At 39.8% G+C, this 20,131-nt stretch overlaps 2 protein-coding genes across 2 annotated transcripts; one reads left to right on the forward strand and one right to left on the reverse strand.

The window, feature by feature from the left end:
* Positions 1 to 91: 91 nt before the first annotated feature.
* NADK (NAD kinase) lies at positions 92 to 5,919 on the forward strand (the record flags this gene model as incomplete). The annotated part of the gene is made up of 8 exons (XM_010189592.1): positions 92 to 220; positions 454 to 539; positions 849 to 951; positions 1,776 to 1,927; positions 2,450 to 2,549; positions 3,183 to 3,340; positions 4,232 to 4,314; positions 5,387 to 5,919. Coding segments are annotated over 8 exons (959 nt in total), but the record flags the coding sequence as incomplete, so codon positions are not given.
* A 4,162-nt stretch (positions 5,920 to 10,081) lies between these two features.
* LOC104535316 lies at positions 10,082 to 20,112 on the reverse strand. The gene is made up of 8 exons (XM_010189591.1): positions 20,058 to 20,112; positions 19,031 to 19,184; positions 16,848 to 16,993; positions 15,547 to 15,723; positions 14,792 to 14,905; positions 12,159 to 12,245; positions 10,818 to 10,965; positions 10,082 to 10,394 (listed from the first exon to the last, which is right to left on the reverse strand). The coding sequence occupies exons 3-8, from the start codon at positions 16,905 to 16,907 to the stop codon at positions 10,363 to 10,365; spliced, it is 618 nt and encodes a 205-aa protein (XP_010187893.1). The 5' UTR covers positions 16,908 to 16,993; positions 19,031 to 19,184; positions 20,058 to 20,112; the 3' UTR covers positions 10,082 to 10,362.
* Between the last annotated feature and the right edge of the window lie 19 nt (positions 20,113 to 20,131).

The raw sequence follows: 20,131 nt of genomic DNA on the forward strand, positions 1-20,131 counted from the left end.
ATTTATAAATATATTTTATTTATATGTTTTAAACCACTGCAATTACAGGGATGCATCAAACACTTTGTCATTCTAAGAGGTTATTAACAAGCTTATTTTACCTCTTTTAAGGAGAACAATATGATAGTGTATGTAGAGAAAAAAGTATTGGAAGACCCTGCTATAGCGAATGATGATAATTTTGGACCAGTGAAGAAGAAATTTTGCACCTTCAGAGAAGGTATGATAACAATATCTTGAAAGTAAAATTGAAGTGTATTGCTCATTTGTCCTTAGTTGTTGGGTCAAGTTTGTTAAACTAATGTGCCTTTCACAAATGGCTGTTGTTACATCTTAGCTGTGTTTTTTTTATATTTATGAATGGATGTTGGCATGCTGCACTTAATTTATGCTACGAAATTAAGGCTGTTGATAAAACTTAATTAAAAGCTTGTATTTCAATGTTGCTTCTAGATTATGATGATATCTCCAATCAGATAGACTTTATCATATGCCTGGGAGGAGATGGGACCTTACTTTATGCTTCTTCGCTTTTCCAGGTTGGTCTTTATGGGAAATAGAGTTAAAGACCTTTGTTCTTTTTGAAGTATTCGAAGGTTGGGTTGTTGCTTTGTGGGTTTTTTTGGTTTTTTGTCTTTAAATTTGTTACTGAGAATGGTGTTTGTCCTTTGCTGTTCACTCCTTTTTTACCAAGCCTGTTTAACACTATACCTTCTGAAAATAATGTATGTAATGTTTTTATTATGCACAGTTGCAGTTACATCAATAGTCAAAATATTTACAGGCAATTAGCTGAAGTATGAATTGCTTTTATTCAGTAGCTTTTAAATTCTTTTCTTTATTGATAGGGTAGTGTACCTCCAGTTATGGCTTTTCATCTGGGATCCCTTGGATTTCTTACTCCATTTAATTTTGAGAATTTTCAGTCCCAAGTCACTCAGGTTATAGAAGGTAAATTTAAGGGGACAAGGTGTGGTGCTTCTTTTTTTTTAACATTTTCTAAGACTAGTAAATTTTCTTAACTAACTCGTTTAGGTAAGATTGAGTCACAAGAAACGTATACTAAACTAACAAAAGTATTGCATTGCATTGACCCATTCGGTGCTGCTTTCCATATTGTTCTGTAAAGGAAAATAGCTAAGAAAGAACTTTGTCCTGTGTGGAGCATATATGTAAAAGATGATGCAGGATTTATGTCAAATGACAGCTACACGTACAAATGGAGTGTAGCTCTGAAGTCTGTGTTAGTCTGTTTCTCTAAGCAGTGCAGTGCTTAAATACTGGGAACTCAGGCAAATAAAATATTTGAAGAAAGACAGACTTTATTTCTTCAATGTGGGGTTATTTGAGTTGCATCCAAAGCAGAATTCTGAAAAGATGTATAAAATTCTCACAGTGGTAGATGTGTAATAGGTGTTTCTAATGCACTGATTTTTCTTTAAGCTTAGCTTTTGTCTTAGTGAAGATCATATGAGCCCAACAATGTTTTCCAGTCTTGATCATGTCCATGTAAAACTTAAATTTATTTAAATTACATCAAAAGGAAAGGAGGAAGGACTGGGTTCAAATTTGACTTTAATGTTGCTCAATACTACTAAAAATGAGTTTGAGCTTTACCCAAATGTAGACAATGAATCTCGTGAATGAAATTGGGAATGTTGAAAGCACAGGCAATCTATGGATGGCATTTCATACAGTTTGGTAGTCATTACAGGGTTTTATTTGCTATACTGGCATGTAATTTTTTGGTACTTTCTCCTGTATTTCACTTCTAGGCAATGCAGCGCTTGTTCTGCGAAGCAGGCTGAAAGTGAAAGTAGTGAAAGAGCACAGAGAGAAAATGTCAGTGCAAAACGGTATAGAAGAAAATGGAGTAGTGTCTACAAATATAGAGAAAGAAGTGGGCAAGCAAATTATGCAATATCAGGTCAGAGGGCAAAATAAGAACTACTATGTTGTTTGTAAATTGCTTTATTATACTGTACGTGCTTGTTTTATTATAACTTTGCCCTTTTCATTAGTTTACTTACATTAGCCCAGTACTGTGGGACAGATCCACATTGCTCTGCTTCACAATCTATGCACTAAATAGCGAGGAAGTGGGGTACATCATTATTTTCTATAATCATAAGTGCTAACATTGCACCTCCCTGTAGTAATATTTCCTTTCCATTTTGAAAACAAAGTAGGAGTTCTAAACTGGGATATCCTAAAGACTTTTATAAGTGAAAAGAAAAACCCTGCACATTGTTAGTAACCAGTTTTAGTTCTTGATGTCAAAAAACTTCAGCTGGCATTTGATAAGACGGAAGCATAAAGAGAGCCTAATTTGGCAGGTGCTGAATGAGCATGAATTTTTCAAAGATCTGGAAAGTGTGTTTTGGCTTTTCATTTACTACATTGCCAAGTCAGCAATAACAGACTGGTGTAATATTTGATGTCACGGCAGGTCCTAAATGAAGTTGTAGTGGATCGTGGTCCTTCTTCTTACCTTTCCAATGTAGATGTCTTTCTAGACGGACACCTGATAACGACAGTGCAAGGAGATGGTGAGTCTGCCTCTTGAGCTGAGCTGCTTATCAGTTCAGTGTAGACTGTTGCTATTTTACTGGAGGATTTTCTCACATGGAAACAAAATCTCAGGCTTCAGTTCACTGGGGACAGCAAACATCGGTGTACAAAGAATAGGTATGTTTTTCGTTGGTAACTAACGCATGCCCCAGCAGAGCATTGAAGTGTTGTAAACTTTGTTTATGGACTTGTGAAGGCGAGTGGCAGTTTCTTTGGGTATGATACATTAGGGCGAAGGGCAGGAAATAGCTCAGAAAAAATCTGCTTGGATATCTGGAATTTCCTGAAGGCCTAAGATCTCAGCTCATGAAATACAGAAGTTTTTCTTTAAAGCTCCTACCTTTAAAAAAATGAATGTCATTGTTTACAGAGTTGTGTAACCTGAGATCTAGAAGTTTATGCAACTTACATGAAGGCATAGAACAAATGTGCTGTGCTAGGATTAGAAGAGAGTTTCTGACTTTCTGTGTATTAGACTGCAACTTGCTTGTGCAATCCAAGCCGATACAATCTCTGCTTCATTTTCATAACAGAGCTATTTCTTAGTCTTCTCTCAAAATAACACACTAATTGACATGCTAATGCAAGTGAAACTTTTCCTCCTTTCACAGGAGTCATTGTCTCCACGCCGACTGGTAGCACTGCGTATGCAGCTGCAGCAGGAGCTTCTATGATTCATCCAAATGTTCCTGCAATAATGATCACCCCCATCTGCCCTCACTCGTTGTCCTTCAGACCTATCGTTGTTCCTGCTGGAGTGGAACTCAAGGTTAGCTTCTGCTACGTTATTTCTGAGTTAAAAACGTCTGTAATAACCATGTGACCCAAGCAGAAGAGGTTAGGAAATTCTGTGCATCTCATGCATTCTTTCATTTGTAGGAGGATCAGATCAAGTCTGGTTGAAGAATGCATCTTTGTTTGAAATTATATACCCGCTAGCAGAATACTTCACACGGCTTCCTACTGGATTGTAGTTGTGGAACATTCTGCAAAATGGGCATACATACATTTGCATTCTGACTAATAAAGTTTTACATAATTTCTGCTAAAGTGCATGTAAATCAGTGGTGTTTAAGGGAAAGGAAAATTCTGCTTTCATGGCTAAAACAACAGAGTAAAATAAATATTCTTGATTTACAACATAAACTGAATGCTTATTCATGGCACTACTCTTAGTCCACAGTTACCTTCATGTCAATGGGTATTACTGGCCAATGGCAGCCAATTCTTTTCTCTTAATAGGAATGTATGTTAAATACAAGCAAAACTTCCTAAAATTGACTTTAAGTTCATTATCAAAATCTATTTTCTCGATTAACTTTATAATTCTTCCTGAAAGAGATGCTTGGTCAGCTAATGTAACTGAATTAAAGCATGCATGGGCTGTAACTGTTTTTCTGGTTTATGACCTTGTACTTATACAGAGGGGGTTTATTGCATGTAGAAAAACACGTGCATATATACCAGACATGAAATGCAGGTTTGGAACTTGTGTGGTATGTTACTGCGCTGTTATCGCGGGCAGATTATGAGTTTCAGTGCAACTGTAGAGTTGCCAAGAGTCGATTCTGTACTTGGAGGGAGGATGGAGGAGGTGTTTGTTCCTTGTTCTTCAAAAGGATTTTTTGGACCTGAAGTTTAATTCTTTTCTCTTTTTCAGATTATGCTCTCCCCGGATGCCAGGAATACAGCATGGGTTTCATTTGATGGAAGGAAGAGGCAGGAAATATGCCATGGAGACAGGTCAAGCCTTTTTTTTTTTTGATTGTACATCTCTCTATAAGTATAGAAAACACTGATTCATGCACTTCTCTCATTCTGTTTAAACTGTCAAAAGAATTGCTGGCAGTGAAGAAACAAGCTTTTATAAATCCTAACGCTTCTTACAGCACAAACTGTGCTAAAAGTATTTAATTTCTAACACGAGGTTTTTTTATCTTGCTATGCAAGCAAGTGAAATGTAAAGACAAAAGCATGTAAAGATTGCGTGCTTGGCAAGGCAGATGGATGTGCCTTTAGAAAATTCTGTAAGTTTAACTGAAAGCTAAATCCTAGGAGTTTGAGAAGATGTAAACCAACAGGAGTTGCACTTAAGCAGTGGCTGTGAATAATGTCATACAGTTTAAACTGTGTTAACTTTGTGAGTGGTTGCGGTCACTTGCGATGCTGTTGTCTCGAGTGAGCAGAATGGAGTGTGGGAAGTTTCCTCAGGTTATGTGCAAAATATGATGGCTTATCCTAATGGGAGGTGACTTAAGGCACTTGTGTTTTATGTGACTTGCTGTTCAGCGTGACTTCTTTGTTTTTCTTGGCCCATACAAGTTGCCAGGAAGGAAAATGTATAGGAAAATGACAATCCATCTTGAACTGTTTCCTCTGAGGTTGAAAGCTCTGCAGGAGACAGTAAGGATTCAAGCATAAGATTTGGCCCTTTGTTAGATGCTAGGCTTCTTAGAGCTGTTGCTTAGGTACAACTTGAAACTTAAAGGCCAAGGTGGTGACTTACATTTTCCTTTGTCCTGGTGGTGTTGAAGTGAAAACCAGCAGACGGCTGCAGGACGTCATGGGGTGGGTTCATTATTCTCACTGTGCCCAAGAATGCTGTCCACAGTGCATCTGTTAACAATTTTAAGCCCTGCATTCATTGTTTAGCTGAGCCTGCAGACTTGGTTGTTGCTTGATTAGGGAAACTTGCTGTTTTACCAAACTGGCTGAACTTATCACTGCTGGCTAATGAATAGAAGATTCATTTGTTTTTTTATTGAATTGCTGTTTACTGTCCTTGACTGACTGGGGTATTCCTGTGTTGTTGCAGTATTAGCATCACTACCTCTTGCTATCCCCTTCCTTCGATCTGTTTCCGAGACCCCGTGAGCGACTGGTTTGAAAGCTTGGCTGAGTGTTTACACTGGAATGTTCGGAAGAAGCAAAATAACTTTGTTGAAGAAGAAGAAGAATTTTGAGTGTCCACATCTAACAAGACTCGTGGGAATGGAAAGTGGCAGTATCCCTTCTCTATGCTTGGGGTTTTAAGTTTTTGGCTAACAAGTGTGGTCACCATCTCAGACATATATATAATGATTATAGTTTATATCTGTCTGATCGGCTGATGGCTGGAAATTATTGTGCTGCTTCCTGTCCACCAAGAGCAGGAGTGGAAGAAATTGGGCTCTGGTTGTTGTAATGCAGTTTGAATTTCCTTTAATGAGCAATCTGAAAATGGATTATTTCTGATTGGTATTGACAACCGCATCTGTACATCGATTGTAACCTTTAACTTGCCAATAACGCGGCAGGCTGAATGTAGATACATAACAGATAAGTGGCAGTAGAAAAGTGGCATTAAAATAGTCTGTTTAATTTGGTATATTTGTAATTCCATTTAAGACTGCTATGCATTTAAAGGCTCTTAAGAAATTCTCTTTAAAAGAAAAAAAAAAAAGCTCCTCCTTGTTAGCTTCAATACAACTTACCCAGAACAGCTCCCTGTCAAGACAGCGCTTAAAATCCTTTCTCCCTACTTGTGAATGTGACCCACTGTGAAGAAACACCCATTAAAAATGGCTTTTTTTATGAATAGATGGAACTAGGTAAAAAAAAAAAAAGACTTTTTAAAATATATACACATGTATATATCTCATGCTCATTTGAACAGTGTTTGACCCTTGGCTGTCGTCACTGTGCAAATAATATCCACATGGGTGAGCATTAGCGTGGGCTTAGTTGGTTACTACAGTGATCTCCATTTGTGTGGCTGAGCTAGTTTGTAGCTCTGCAGTTCCTGTTGGTGGGAATCATCAATGCATTGGTTTTTCTTATTCTTTTTGTTTGATTCTCTGGAATAAATGGTAGCATTAGAGACTCTAAAGTAAAAATAATTCCCCAAGTGTCTAAGAAGAATCTGGACTTCAAATCCTACTATATTGTCTAGTTCCACTGCTGTCTTGAAGAACAATATCCTATACAGGACTCTAAATGCCCTCAGCTTTCATAGTTACCTCCCCACTCTTGGTGCTGTGTAATACAGAAAGGGATACTGCACTGGGGGCTGATAAATGAGGACACATTCCCCGTAGAGTAGCAATGGTGCCTTCAGCACACTCAAGATATTCTAAGTCTCGTATTTACTTTTTTAAGACGCTTTCAAACATTTCTAACTTCTCTATGTACATATTTTATTGTATGTGCTTTTATGACAGAAAACAAAAAGCAACAAAAAAACCTAGTTGGGAAAAAAAGGGTTTGTACTGTACTTTACCGGAAAAATATCAAACCCAAGTATAATGTTTACATTTATGTTTTCTGTGGTGCAGTCTCATGATCATGGTATCCAAAATCTAGCATTTTCAAAGTCTTGCTGCATTGGTCGTTAAAAGAATGGATGTCATCTGTTAATGTTAAGCCTACGGCATTAATACTGTGGAGGAATTAATTTACTGATTAAGGTGGGATTTCCTTGCAAGTGGAGTGAGAAGCTCTGTTGAACTTTTCATGATTGTCTTACGTTGTTTCTGTGGTCCAAAGCGGTGATGGGAAATGTAGTAATTTCTGCTGTCCTCTGCTGGTTTAAATAATGTCTCTTCCATTTTGGATGCTGCCTTAGTCTAATTGTGTTAAATCCAGGTGAGAGCGCTTCTCCATAAAGGAGAAGTCAACTCTTGGTTAATGCTACAAATTGCAATGAAAATGTGTTAATATAAATCAATACTCCGTTTGTAAATTTTGTAAAATAGAATATTGGTTTGATTTGGTCTGAACAGACAAATTTTGTGATATCTTGGAGAATATCCAGATAGCTTTTTGAGTTTTATCTTTCACTTGAATCTGCGGTAATTGTTTTATCACTGTTTTGAAGCTGTTTACGGGTTTCCTAGGGGGAGTATTCAGTTATTTAATAACTGTTTACTTTTTGAACTATAGAAGTGTCAGATGTTTTGCTTTGAAACGATTTTATTTAAACATGCAATAATTGAGAGAAGTAACAGGGTATCGTGGCTATATGAGTGTATTGTGAAGTGAAAACCAAACAATACTGGGCACGTTAGGAAGTGGAAATCATTTTGCGAAGGTGAGGTGAAATGATTAATGAGCCTTATCTAGTATTTTTTTAAAGATAAAAACTATATTCAGCACTTTTTATTTATGCTTTTTATAATAGTAAAGATATTATTGACTAAATTGCTGAACTTTAATTTTCAGAGTGCATAGTACATGAAATCTGCAATCAACACTTACCTAACTACGTTCTCTAGATTAGATCTAGGTTAGGAGTTGTCTTTAAATCGATCACGTACTGCAGTTGCGTTACTGGCTTTGAGATTTCGGCAGTTTTTGCTTGTCCAACTCTTCCCGCTGGATAACAACGTTACTTGGATCGCTGCTCAGCCAGGTAGGGAGCTTCAGTCACTGACTTAACAAAAAGAAGGTCACTCGATGACTTCAGCCTTTGCTTTTTCTTCAAAAAGCTGTGTAGATTACAACTGTACTCACTGCTTTCTATCACAACACAGCCCAAATTGTGTTAATAGGTTACAAATTTATCTAGCTGTACAAAGTCCCTTTTTCAAGGCCTTTAATCCACAAACCAGCAATGCCCAAGCAGGCGAGCGAGGTTTAAACGGCGCTCACGTTTTGCATATTTAACTGCTAAAAACGTGAGGAACTTCTGTTCAAACCACAGGTGAACCAGAAAAAATGCAGACTTGGTTATATTGGCAATAAAAGCTGATTTTGATGATGTAGCTTACTCAAAGTAACATATTTAACCTGTACTAGTAACAGGGGCTTGCTGCGTAAGAGCAGTGTTTCTAATACAAGGGTTTGTAAAGATCACTGTACCTACAAATCCTTTCCAGTCTACAAAGGGCCAAAATGGAAGCTTGGAAATTAATTTGGGTTGGTTGTTTTTTTTAAAAAAAAACCACAAGGTAATTCTCTAGTAGGTAGTTTAAGAAGTTGTTAACAACTGATGTAGTACGGAATAAAGCAGTGTACTGAATTTTTAAAAGAGGACAAAAAATCCTGTTACATATTGTTAATGCTTTGAAAACTTGTTTGAAATATTGTTGAAAACAAATATTTTTCAATTCTTTCAATAAAATCTTTTTGTAACGTTGGATTTGTAAAGCAGCATTTTGACTGTTGAGAATATGAACTTAGGTACGCACAAGTTACTTGCTTGGAAGGCGGCAAATGTCCAGTGTGGGGTTTTGATACAGAGTCTCATGGGACAGTAGCATCTGTTTTCTAGAAATATACCTAAGGTTTCTTTGGATGTACGTGTCTGATACCAGTCTTTGCTCCAGAGCTTCAAAATAAAAGCTGGGTTTGCTGTGCAAATTGAAACAAATCTTCTGTCCAACCAGTTGGGCTGCATTAACTAATCCTGAAGGTCTAGGGTAGAAAAATGAGGAAAGAAATAGATAAGGGAACTTTGACCGAGTACTGCAAGGTGGAAATCTTTCCTTGCTGCTCCTGCTCTAGGCATGTTTGCTGGTTTTAGAGAAGGACTGAATGTGCTTAATTGAGTTCCTCCATTTCAGCAACAATTCAGGGTCACATTTTGACTTGTGGAATGGAGTCACAGTCACCAGCTGCTGCTCTGGTGCTTTCTCTCGATATTATCAGCTGTGCATTCTGACCACACACATTGAACTTTTCCATGTCTCCACTGTGCAATCTATAAAACAGATTTGTTTCAGCTTTAGAAGGCTAGAAGGTTGGTTGTTGGCTTTTTCTAATACAAGTTTTGCCATCATCAATGTAAATTTCTCCAATAAGCTGCAATAAATTATTTGAACTACTTTTTGCAGTATGCAGGTACCTGCAAATGAAAGAGGTGTCTGAAGAGGAATGTGACGACAGTGTTCACAGCACATGTGAACTGCGGTTCCAGCCTCTTCCACACTCGGTTTGTAAACAGGCTTCCCCTTGAACTCATGCAGCCGGTATCAGAAATAATTATCCATGTGCAAACTGTGTTTGTACTTTATTACAAAATAGACAGTCAGTAGCTAAAGGTTCCAGTCAATAAAATACCAAACTTTTAAATTACAATATTAAAGGCTTGTTTTAACAGTCACTCTTGTGTATGAAATGGCACATCGGTTAGACACACTTTAGGAAGGCAAGAGATTACATTGCGTAGTGTTCATGTGTAGCTGGGATTGTAAAAAATAAGTTAATAAATAGAAATACTCTGAAGTCGGAGGAGGAACGGGAACCTTAGCCATTCTGTTGAGGTTAAGCCATCACAGCCATAGTGGAGCTTGGGGAATACAGCTGGCATCAGAACAACTTCAGGGCTTGACCTCTGTTCAGCAACAGATCTGAGCTGAGGAACGATGGCAGGGCAATCCACTTCTCGACTCAGTAATAAAAGATGGGTGTGCAAATTATTTTCATTATGTTTGTGTATATCCAGGAAAACAGCATGTATATTAACAACATTCTCTACTCACATGCATGTTGTGAACCTCCTGCAGTTAGAAAACAACAGCAGGAAAATAAGGAGTGAAAGATGCATTGTCCTGTCAGCAAAACTCATTGAATAGAGAGGATTACTGTTAATTTCCCGAGCGCACTTTGCTTTTAGAACTAAGTTACCAGCTGCGCTGCTCTAGTTCCCTAGCATGATACAAACCAAGAAATGTATGGATGTATTTCTGAACAACTTCCCCTACCTCGGTGAAACCGATCCATTATCTTACACTGAATCCATGTGCTTGGTCAGAACTTCCCCAGCTCTGCTTTCACTCTGTAAGAGCTGCAGCCAGAACACAACGGGGATGCTCAGGAGTCGATCCTTCCATAGGAAGAAAACACTGTGGGAAGAAAGGAAGAGCAGTCAACACCAATGCCTAGCAGCATTTATGTCTTCCATGTAAAAGGAGGTTTGGGGGAGGTCAAGATTAGCGGCGCTCTGGGTCCCTTTATTCTGTCTCTCTTAGTTATTATAAGTCATGATAAGGAAGAAGAATTACATGCATCTTGTATAGGTTTGTTTTTTCTGGATAGCAGCAATTCTTGCATAGGTTGGAAGCAACTTTGACTAATGTCAGCTTTCCTCAGGGAGAGATCACATATGTTCTGTCCAAGCTTCTGAGCTTTGTCAGGTCAGTAAATTCTGATCTGCCTTTTCTTGTGGCTATCCTGAATTATTTTCCTGGCTTGACGAACTCTCAGCTTAATTATGACTGTGATACAATAAGTTACAACTTTCATAGTTAACCATTTCAAGTACTTACTTCTTTCTCTCAGCCCCTGCCCAAAGCTGCGGTAGACATGAATCAGTGCCCAAAATAAAACACATTTTATTGCAACTGAAATGCAAGAGCCGGTAATGAAAGCAGCTTCCAGAGTGTAAGAATTCCCTTTGCCCCACTCCTTTATCACCTGCAGGAAAATGGAGACACACAGCAATCAACACCTACTGCCACAAAACCCTGAAGCCATAAAATGCAATAAACCACTAAATTTCTGAAAGAAGTCACTAGAGAGTAATCGAGGGGGGAAAAAAACCTGGTCATTTTTAAACCATCTTACTTTCCTGGTTATGTGATTTCCTGGCTGCACACTGACTTTAGCTAAACGCACTATACCTCTGGATCTCTGCATCAGTAAAGGCATATGAAAACAGTGTTGTGCCCAGACTGAAAAAAAACAATGAGGCTGGAGATAAGGAAGCCAGACTTCATCTTACATCTCAGTCTCTTTCCACTGTAAAATACAGACTGAAGTCATGTTCCCTGGCTGTTATTGTCATGCACATCCTCTGAACTTCAATACCAGTCTAGCCACCAAAGACGGCGTGCGGTCCTTCTGTGCTTTGCCAGTGAACAACTGGAAGAGCCTGATTTGACTGCATACTTCAAGAAATAGAACCCTAAGGACTTGGATGACTGCAGCCACTGGACTTTTTTATCAGTATCTGGAGACAATTTATGTGAAGTATGAGAAACACTGGCTGCTATCAGCATTTGAGCCTTTCCCATGATGAACAATCTGCTGTGCCCTTCTTTTTCCTTATCTCCTTTCACACTTGTGTTGTGGGAGGTGCTGGGGTGCTCCAGCGATAAAAGCTGTATCACTATTATAGTGCCAAAAAATGCCTAACGCTTGAGTTTGCTGGGCTTGCACTGTCTCTTGTTTTGGCTACACCAGGATCAACAGCTGTGGGTGCTGCCTAAGAAATTCTTTAAGATATGACCCCTGCAGATGGTCAAATGCTTTGGCACCACTTGAGAATTCTTGTGAAGGAACAGAGGCATTTTTGAGGAGCTGTGTATCTGGTGCTGGTAGATTTTGTTGCATTTTTCCCTAATCATTCTGGACACTTTGCCAGTTGCAGAGACTTCCAGGGCCTCTCCCTCAAAGTAATCAGTTCAACAGCAATTTGACATGGTTCCTCTCTTGAAAAATTGATCCTGAAGAGATAGGACGTGCCTGCTGCTCTCATTGATTCTAACAGGAGCTGCAATGAAGGGGATACTTAGGAATGAGGCATTGTGTTTTGAGCCCAAGGATCCAGTAATGACGAGGAGGCCTCCAGCCGTGCTCCCCATTATGAAGTAAGTTTGATGAATTACCGTGTAAAGCAGGTAGATGAGATAAGCTACTTCAGGTATGTTCTGACTCAGAAAAATCCACACTAGAGGTTTCAGTTCTTTTAAAATCTGTAAAACAAGATGAGATGCATACAGCTTTATAACTTGTTGCTATATACTCTATAAAGGCTATATACTGTTGGTTTTTCAATAGCATTACAAGTGTTGGTCTAGCTGAGTTCTCAGTTGTAACTTTGCTCTCCACTTGCCTTCTCTACCTGTTTCTTTAGCAGGAAATATGCTCTCAGTTTTCCACGGAGCTGGGCCAGAAATGATGTTGGTGAAATCAGAACTGGTTGTTTCATGGGCACGTCCTGAGAGCTCTGTGTGATTTGAGCCATCTCTGCATCCTCTTGAGCTCTGCCTTCTAATGCTCGCAGTACAACTCCCAGCTACCTTAGATGGAGAAGGAGCTAACTCTTCTGAGTTGCATCTAAGCTGATGTACATTTTTTTGGGGTATGTTCAAATTTTTTTCTCTAACAAATTAATGTTTTCATTGCTAACAGACTGAAAGCACTCTGTGACTTTTTTCTCCACTTTTCTTTCTGCTACAGAGAATTAAAGTCACTGAGAACTAAAATGTGGGAGGAGCAAAAGGATTTAACTGTCAGAAAACCTTTCACAGTTAACCTTGGGACTTGGGGAAGAAGAAAGGTTGAACTGCTTTCCAGCAGGCAGCAACTTTCAGCAGTCCTGAACTGGAAGCAGCAAAGTCTTGTTTGTCTGAGCAAACGGAAGAACAACAGCTGAGTCACTGGCAATGAAAGCAGTGACTGCACCACTGCTATGATAAGATTTGATGCAGCTGATTAACCACAGATACCCCCCAAACACCATACTGAGCCTTCTGAAATGGTCAATATCTGAACCTCTACATAAACATTAAGGGAATTGTCCCTTCCCTAAGGAAGTTGGTCTGTTCTCTGCTACCTCTGCTATTGTCTCTGTTTTCTGTGGTACTGCATAGTGCTCCTCTTAGGATAAGACCAAAAGGGAAAGGAAAACAAAGGCTGAGAAACAAGAAGAGGGGGAAAAAGAGAATTAAAAATTAATGGGAAGAGTAAATAATGGAGATAGGAAAGATAAAGCCACTAAGTAAACAAGAGAGCATGTATATAAATAGAAGAAAAGTAATGAATAATCCCTTGTGTAAGGGCATGTGCACCAACCCAGAAGTAAGGGAGCAGGAGGTTTAGCTGTGCTTTCAGGTACCAGAGTTTCCAGAAAGGACTCTGAGGTGTCTCCAAATTTTCCTTTCTATTATGCTTATACTTTCTGGTGGATGATGTGTGTCCCTGTACCTGTCTTGTGCAACCACCTCAGAGCAGGTGCAGTTTCTGAGAGCACCAAACAAGACAGTGATACACGTTTCTCTACTGCCGCATTGTCTGCCAGAAGCCGATTGTGAAAAACTTGTCTGAACAGGGTAAGGGGAAAAAATAAAGGAGTTCCTATTATGACCCTGCTGTCAAACTGTCTGCATGCTCTAACCAAAGACAGAATCATTTTTACCTTGGATGCAAAGCTACCAGACTCTCAAGAAATGTATCTTACCTCTTCTAAGTTGCTGTTGCCTTGCAGTGCTGCCAGTTACTGAAATACAGCACTACATTTTTTTCATTAATTTTACAGTTGCTATTTCTTAGTTAAACAAGAAGCTGTTAACTTCTTCCAGGAGCTCCTAGGAGGAAACCAAGCTATAATATCCCTAAGTGTCACACTCACAGTTAGTCTTGTCTGGGTTTTTCTCTGCATCCAGCAGTTAGTACCTGTGACACTCCAGAGTCTGGGAAAAAGATGATTCTGTGCAACTATTCACCTAAAGTTACTGAAGTATTTTAAAAATACAGCGTTCGGTGGTGCTGGCTCCATTTTTAGCAAGGAAAGCAATCAAAACACTTGGAAAGCTGTATTTCAGCTGTCGGGACTTTTTCTGAGTGGCTAAAGCAAACATTCAAGGAGCCTAAAAAAAACCCAGGAAACCCCAAACCCCTCGACTCCTTCCTGGTAATAAAAGACTCGCGTATCTGATGTACCTTGGCCCTGAATCTGCAGTCACTCCTGGAACAGAGCTCTCAAGATTTCAGAGGAAGTTCAGTCTGACTGACATGAAAAACTCACAAGTTCACACCTGAAAACTGTCACTCACCTTTAAAGAAGCTGCTCCAATAAAGCACCACTCATCTTTTTTGGTGTGGTTTCCCCAAGAATATAAAGCCTATGCAGTCTGTGTCTGTATATCCATCTTCATAATAATTTAGAGTACAGTTTCACCTAACCTTGTCAGAGGTAGAAATACTGAACATACTGTGATCCTATAGGTTTCATTAAAGTAGGTGACCAAGGACTCAGAATAAAACACTGTCCCTCAGAAAATAATGCTAGTGTGACAACGTTTCATCCTGTATGCTCAGTTGAGAGACACAGATTTATAAGAAGCCTGACTTCACTATTGTTGGTGCTGTTGTCTTCTGCTGGCTCCCTTCCACTTAGCAGTATTAGGTGGAATGGGATGGCTGTGTCTTCCCATCCTGCAATAATTGCTCAGGGTAAGAGCTTACAGTCTCAGAAGTTGACTATTCTTGCTTGTGTCGCTGTTAGCTTAACACTTACTGCGATGATGCTAATGGTCACCTTCAGGCAGGCCCAAAGAACCCCTGTTGCTGAGATGATGTTATGTAGAAGGGTGATCTCATGCAGGCTTATCAGCAGAATACACAAGCAGAGCTGAAAGAGGCACAGATTTGGTAGAATTACTTGTTTGAGACCATACAGCCCACCATAAAATATTTGACACAAGTTCTCAGCAACAGTACGTTGGACACAGGTCTAAAGGCTAAAATTTTTCCTCAAAACCTAACAGAAAGTATGAAACTCTTCCTAAACAGAACTTGGGTTCACTTTACTTACTGGTACCTGCAGGTTGCTATCTCACCCAGACTGCCCTGCTAGGCCAGCTCCCCTCTCCCATCCCAGCATCATCTCAAATGTAGAAGACAGCTAGAATTGCTGGAAAGCAAGAGACTGTAGGCTGAGATGTTGTGCAGTGGTAATCTTTCTTATTTTAAGAGGCCATGTTGGGTTGGAGCTTTCGGATGCAACTGTTTTTTATGGAAGTACTTTCCAAAAATAAGATCCAGTTTCCCTTTTGGGCAGGACAGTGTTGATTCATTTTTATGCATTTTAGCTATCTCTACAGCAAGCACTTGGAGAGATGACTGTAAGATTATTAAGTTAATCTTATCTAAGAAGTAAGATACAGGCAGGATTGCTCTAGGAAGTTAATAGTTCAGTTCAGTGAGTCAAATTTGAAGATATTCTCAATAAGAGGGGAAAAAAGGGGATCCCAGGGGGAGCGACTTCTATACCTGTGCCTGAAGATCAAAGGTCAGCATGGAGAAGCAGAGGTTCAGCATGAAGTACTGTGACTGCAGGCTTTCTAGAGCACCACCCACTCGAAAGGCCATCATGCTTTGACTCTGGATGAGGATGATGGCACAGATCACATCAAAGGAGCCAACCAAGAGGATCAGAATGAAGCGGGCCTGATAAGAAAGAGAAACAAGGATGTGACTGGCCATGCAGGGACAGTCTTTAAACATATCTTCTAACTGGAAATAAAAGAATAAAGGAGTAAGGTGAATGTCTGCTTCTTTAAAGATGGCTGAGGTGGCAAAATGTCCTTCATAATTACACTGATATGAGAATACTTATACTAGTATGCCATAATCTGGCTTGGAAATTTTGCTCAGGAAGTAGGAGTTACAGTAATCCAAGTTACTTTTATAGCAGTAAAAAAGTCCTTAACAGTACCTATTCTACACCAGGCTTTACTTTGAGGTTCTTGTTTAAGATCGTATAAACTGATGACTGGGATGCATGAAGTAATTTGCATCTCTTTGATTCCTGTTCCTTATGGATCCTAACAACCCAGTCTGCTGTAGATGTTTAACTGAATGTACAACTGATATGTAAATTGAATAGGCAAATTTTGCTCTGCTGCATCGTCCTAGCTTGGTAGTCATCTCTTCTATTGAAGTTACCTCCTCCTCACATTTCAGACAAACGTGCAACCGCAAAAGGGAAGGACTTCTGAAAATCAACTGGAAGTTAAGCTACAAATCTTAGTATCACATAGAACACAATCCTCGTATTACCTTTTATTGTTCCAAAATGCAAACAAGATAATCTGGAATGGCAGCACCTCCCCTAGCACGTTGAATCTTTTTGTTTCCTTGCAGCAGGTTCCCATAACTCTTACAACACACTGCTGCATTTCTGGAGCAGTGGCACTAATGGCTATGTCCTTGCACACAGACTTGAGATGCCAGTTCTGTTCCCAGGCTAGGTTTACATGACTTTATGCCAATCGTTTTATAGATGGAAATCTGAAGCAGAGCAGGTGAAGGGAAGGGTATCTTTTGCAGTAATCCTGTGTGAGTAAAATTCTTTGATATCTATGTTACGTTCAGGTACTGCCATAAAGAAGCCCACAGAATAGCTCAGAGAAACAGATCTGCAGTTGTGAAGGTGCACATCTTGTTATGCAGTGGTAGGAATAATTGAGCCAGATTTTTCTCTGTTATCAGTGCCCTTATCGCAGATATCTTGCCTTTCTCAGATTTTCAAATCCGAGATGTGAGGAAAAGCAAAGTTAATGGAGACTAACCAGGAGTTTCGGCTTCTGCTCAGCAGAGAGAACGGTGAAGTTGACAACGGAACGAAACATCACGAGCAAGATGGACAGAACAAAGACGATGAGCTCCTGGCGGTTCTCCTGCAGGATTCCTCGAGTCACGTAGTACACGCAGAACACTGGGGAGGAGAAGGAAAGGTCAGTGCTGAACTGAACTCAGACTGGACTCCTAACAGTTTGTTCCTCTTGTGGAAATTTTAAACACCCCACCCCGCAAATCGTAGTCCAGAAAAGAACTGGTTTGGGAAAGTTTTGAGCTGTGGTTTTCTAAAATAAATCAAAACCCACCACTCTTAACACCGCAGTTAGCTGTCACCGTTGACCTCTACACATCTGGTTTGACAAAGCTTAAATGAGGAAAAGGCTTTCCTTTCATAAGAGCAGGAATCGGTGCTTTGTTCTTGTATAGGATGCTCCTGCAAACAGCAGTTAATTCTTACCATGGAAAAAAGTAACAAGAGATTTCTTTTTCCAGACGGCTACTTCCTGAATTCTGCACATCAAATAATTCACTGTTGCTAGGGTCATGGGGACAAAGTGGTGTAGAGGTTTTCAAAGTAACATGATAACTTCAGACTCCCTAAACAAACCTTCTAATGAACTTCCTTTTTCACTTTTATTAACAGTGATTGAGAAAACGGAAAATGATTGGCAAGTTACAAAGTGAGTCACGCCATTTTTTCGCATGTTCATGACCTCAGGAAGACCTGAAAGTTTTAAGACAGTCATTTCCTTGTTTTGCAAATTCAGCTGCTAAATCAGAAGAAGTCTATGCAAATAATTTGAAACCAAACTTTCTTCTGAGCATTAAGATTTTTGGCAGGGATAGCGTTTGCACGTCTCTGAAATAAGGGCCATCCCCTTGGTTTTGGTAAGTGTGTGCTGTTGCAGCACAATTAGTATTAACAGGTTAATATGATTTCAATTTCCCCCTTTATAACATCGTGTGATTCACTTGGTTCATGATGAAGGTTCTTCGTTCTTCTCTGAGGCACAGAACAGTGGTCGCTAACAAAAACAGTGTGACAGACTGGAGGCGCCAATGCTCGCTCTAACATGGCAGGTTTTGTTGCAATGCTGAATCCTGTGTGAAAAGCTGCTAATCAAACCAGAGTTTTGGAACAAACATATTGTTTGTGTCTGTCTAATTATAGAATCTGGAACAAAGCTATTGTCTTTGTTCCCTCTGGGTGAAAGCTGGAAAGCAAAGAGTGCTCACGATTAGCGTGTCCTTCCCTTACACCAGATGTTACACCCACAGCAAGTCTGTTCTTCTCTCCACTGTTCTGGCCAGCGAGCCAACAGCCAAGACCTTTTAAAGCCACTGAAGAGGACTTCCTAAAATACTCACAGTTGTATTCTTTTTCGTTTAGTTTTATTTTTATTTAATACAAATGGACCCAGGAATATGGACCTAAGTTTCTACTGAAGTTCTAATTGGAAATATCCAAGGGAGTTTGGATTTTGCTTTCAGTACAACAAAAACTATTAAACAAAAAATGGTGTAATAAAATGAGGTTCTTATTTTCTTTTATTGAAATATTTCAGGTGAAGCAATATCCTTGCAGGAACTTAACATGGAGAGATGACTTAACAACTTCTTGTTTCAGATCAAACTGTATGGTTGGTTTCATAAGAAGGTGTCTTGAAACCAACTCCAACTCGAGTATACGCATGGCTCACGTGAGGAGATGTACGTTATATGACAAGCCCTGGAGCATGGACACCTCTGAATTCCCCAGCACAGACATTAAACTCGGAAATGGTAAGCTTGTTCTGGCATAGCTGAACATACAGTGTACCTTACATAAAGTGACAGCTGTCAAAAGCAAAATCATGGCCACGTCTGCCTAATCAAACACCAGTAAGAAAGCAAATTATAGCAAAACTTCCTAAAACCTGAATATTTTCTCTGACGATTCACACATGAATGTATTTTGGATGACACCATATCTATTTCTGATCCTTTCCCTAAAATACTACTGCGAAAAGCAACAACGGCAAAGGCATCTAATGTGTTAGTGCTAAACTACCAGAGTATACTATGTGTGATGTGTCAGGCCTAATGGAGTGAAATAAGAAACTTCAGTTCCTGCTTAATTACTACCTTGGGAACAAACATGTTTGTTTTAGAATACAAACAGCACGTTTCTTACCAACTCCAACTAACTGAATAAGGGAAATGGTGAAATCTTCCTCGGTTTGTCGAACAAGTGTCTCTATGGTCAGCCCTATGACACTTAGCAGAGACAAAATAGTAACACAGAAGTAGATCTTCACAGGGAATGAAAGCTCTGAACAAGGTTTTATCTGTAAAGGAAGCAAAGTTTTAAACACGTAATGCAGCAGAAACTAGTGGCTGTTCCTAAGAGATGCATTAAAGCAAGTTGGCTAAATGACACAAGTGCAGGGTTTTCCTTGGGAAGAGACACTTTTACTATTGAAATGAAACTCCAAAACTGCTGAGGAAGGCAGGACTCTTAAATTCAGTTCGTAATTAATCTCAGCCTAGATTTTTCTGCTTTATACCTGAAAACTGCCTTCTGCTTTTCTCAGTGCATCACAAGGCCCACTGTGTTATTTCATCTCCTGAAATCGTGACTGCCAATACCCACAGAGAAATAACCCTGTCCAAACAGTGACGTTGAGCAAGGAACTTTTTCCCAGTACCCTGTATCAAGGTTTTTAGTTTTAAAAAATGGTAAAGGTTCACATTTCCAAGCACAGGATTTGACAGACTTTGTTTTCCATTCATCCCAGGCAGTCTGAATCACAGAGAGAAACTGCACCGCGCCAGCAAAAACCACTTTACTGTCCTGTGCTGTTGGCGGTGAGGGAATAAAAAGCTTCACGGAACTGGGGAGTCACCTGGGGGTAGCGCTGAGCTACGGCACTTTCGCTCCAACACAGCTTTGGATCGCTCTGCTTTCAATACATTTTGGTAACGTTACTCGTCACTTCTGTGTATGCAGGGGTTTTTTGATGAATTACATGCTCACTATTTGAAAACACGGTTTTATTTAAGCAAAAAAAAAAAATAACTATTTTGAAACAGCACTGGCCTGGCAGCGCTGAACTGAGAGGGTTTCATAGGGGCACCTCCGGCACACCCCGGTTTGCTCTCCCGTCCCCGACTTCTTTACCGGAGCAAACACAGGGCCCTTCGGGGGTCGGGGTACTCACGGGGCCGCAGGGCGTGGGGATGAGCTGCTGATGCCGGGGGGTGAGGTTGGGCAGCGGGGGGGCCGCGGCGCCGC

Source organism: Mesitornis unicolor, unplaced genomic scaffold, assembly GCF_000695765.1.
Source record: "Mesitornis unicolor isolate BGI_N332 unplaced genomic scaffold, ASM69576v1 scaffold17628, whole genome shotgun sequence".
Classification (NCBI taxonomy): Eukaryota; Metazoa; Chordata; class Aves; order Mesitornithiformes; family Mesitornithidae; genus Mesitornis; species Mesitornis unicolor.

Coding starts and splice junctions, on each gene's coding strand:
- LOC104535316 (XM_010189591.1), bottom strand. CDS start 16,907: ATGTTTCGTTCCGTTGTCAACTTCACCGTTCTCTCTGCTGAGCAGAAG. Junction 12,246..14,791: donor TGACCATTAGCATCATCGCA/GTAAGTGTTAAG, acceptor CTTGTTTTACAG/ATTTTAAAAGAACTGAAACC. Junction 10,966..12,158: donor TCATCTACCTGCTTTACACG/GTAATTCATCAA, acceptor ATTTTCCTGCAG/GTGATAAAGGAGTGGGGCAA.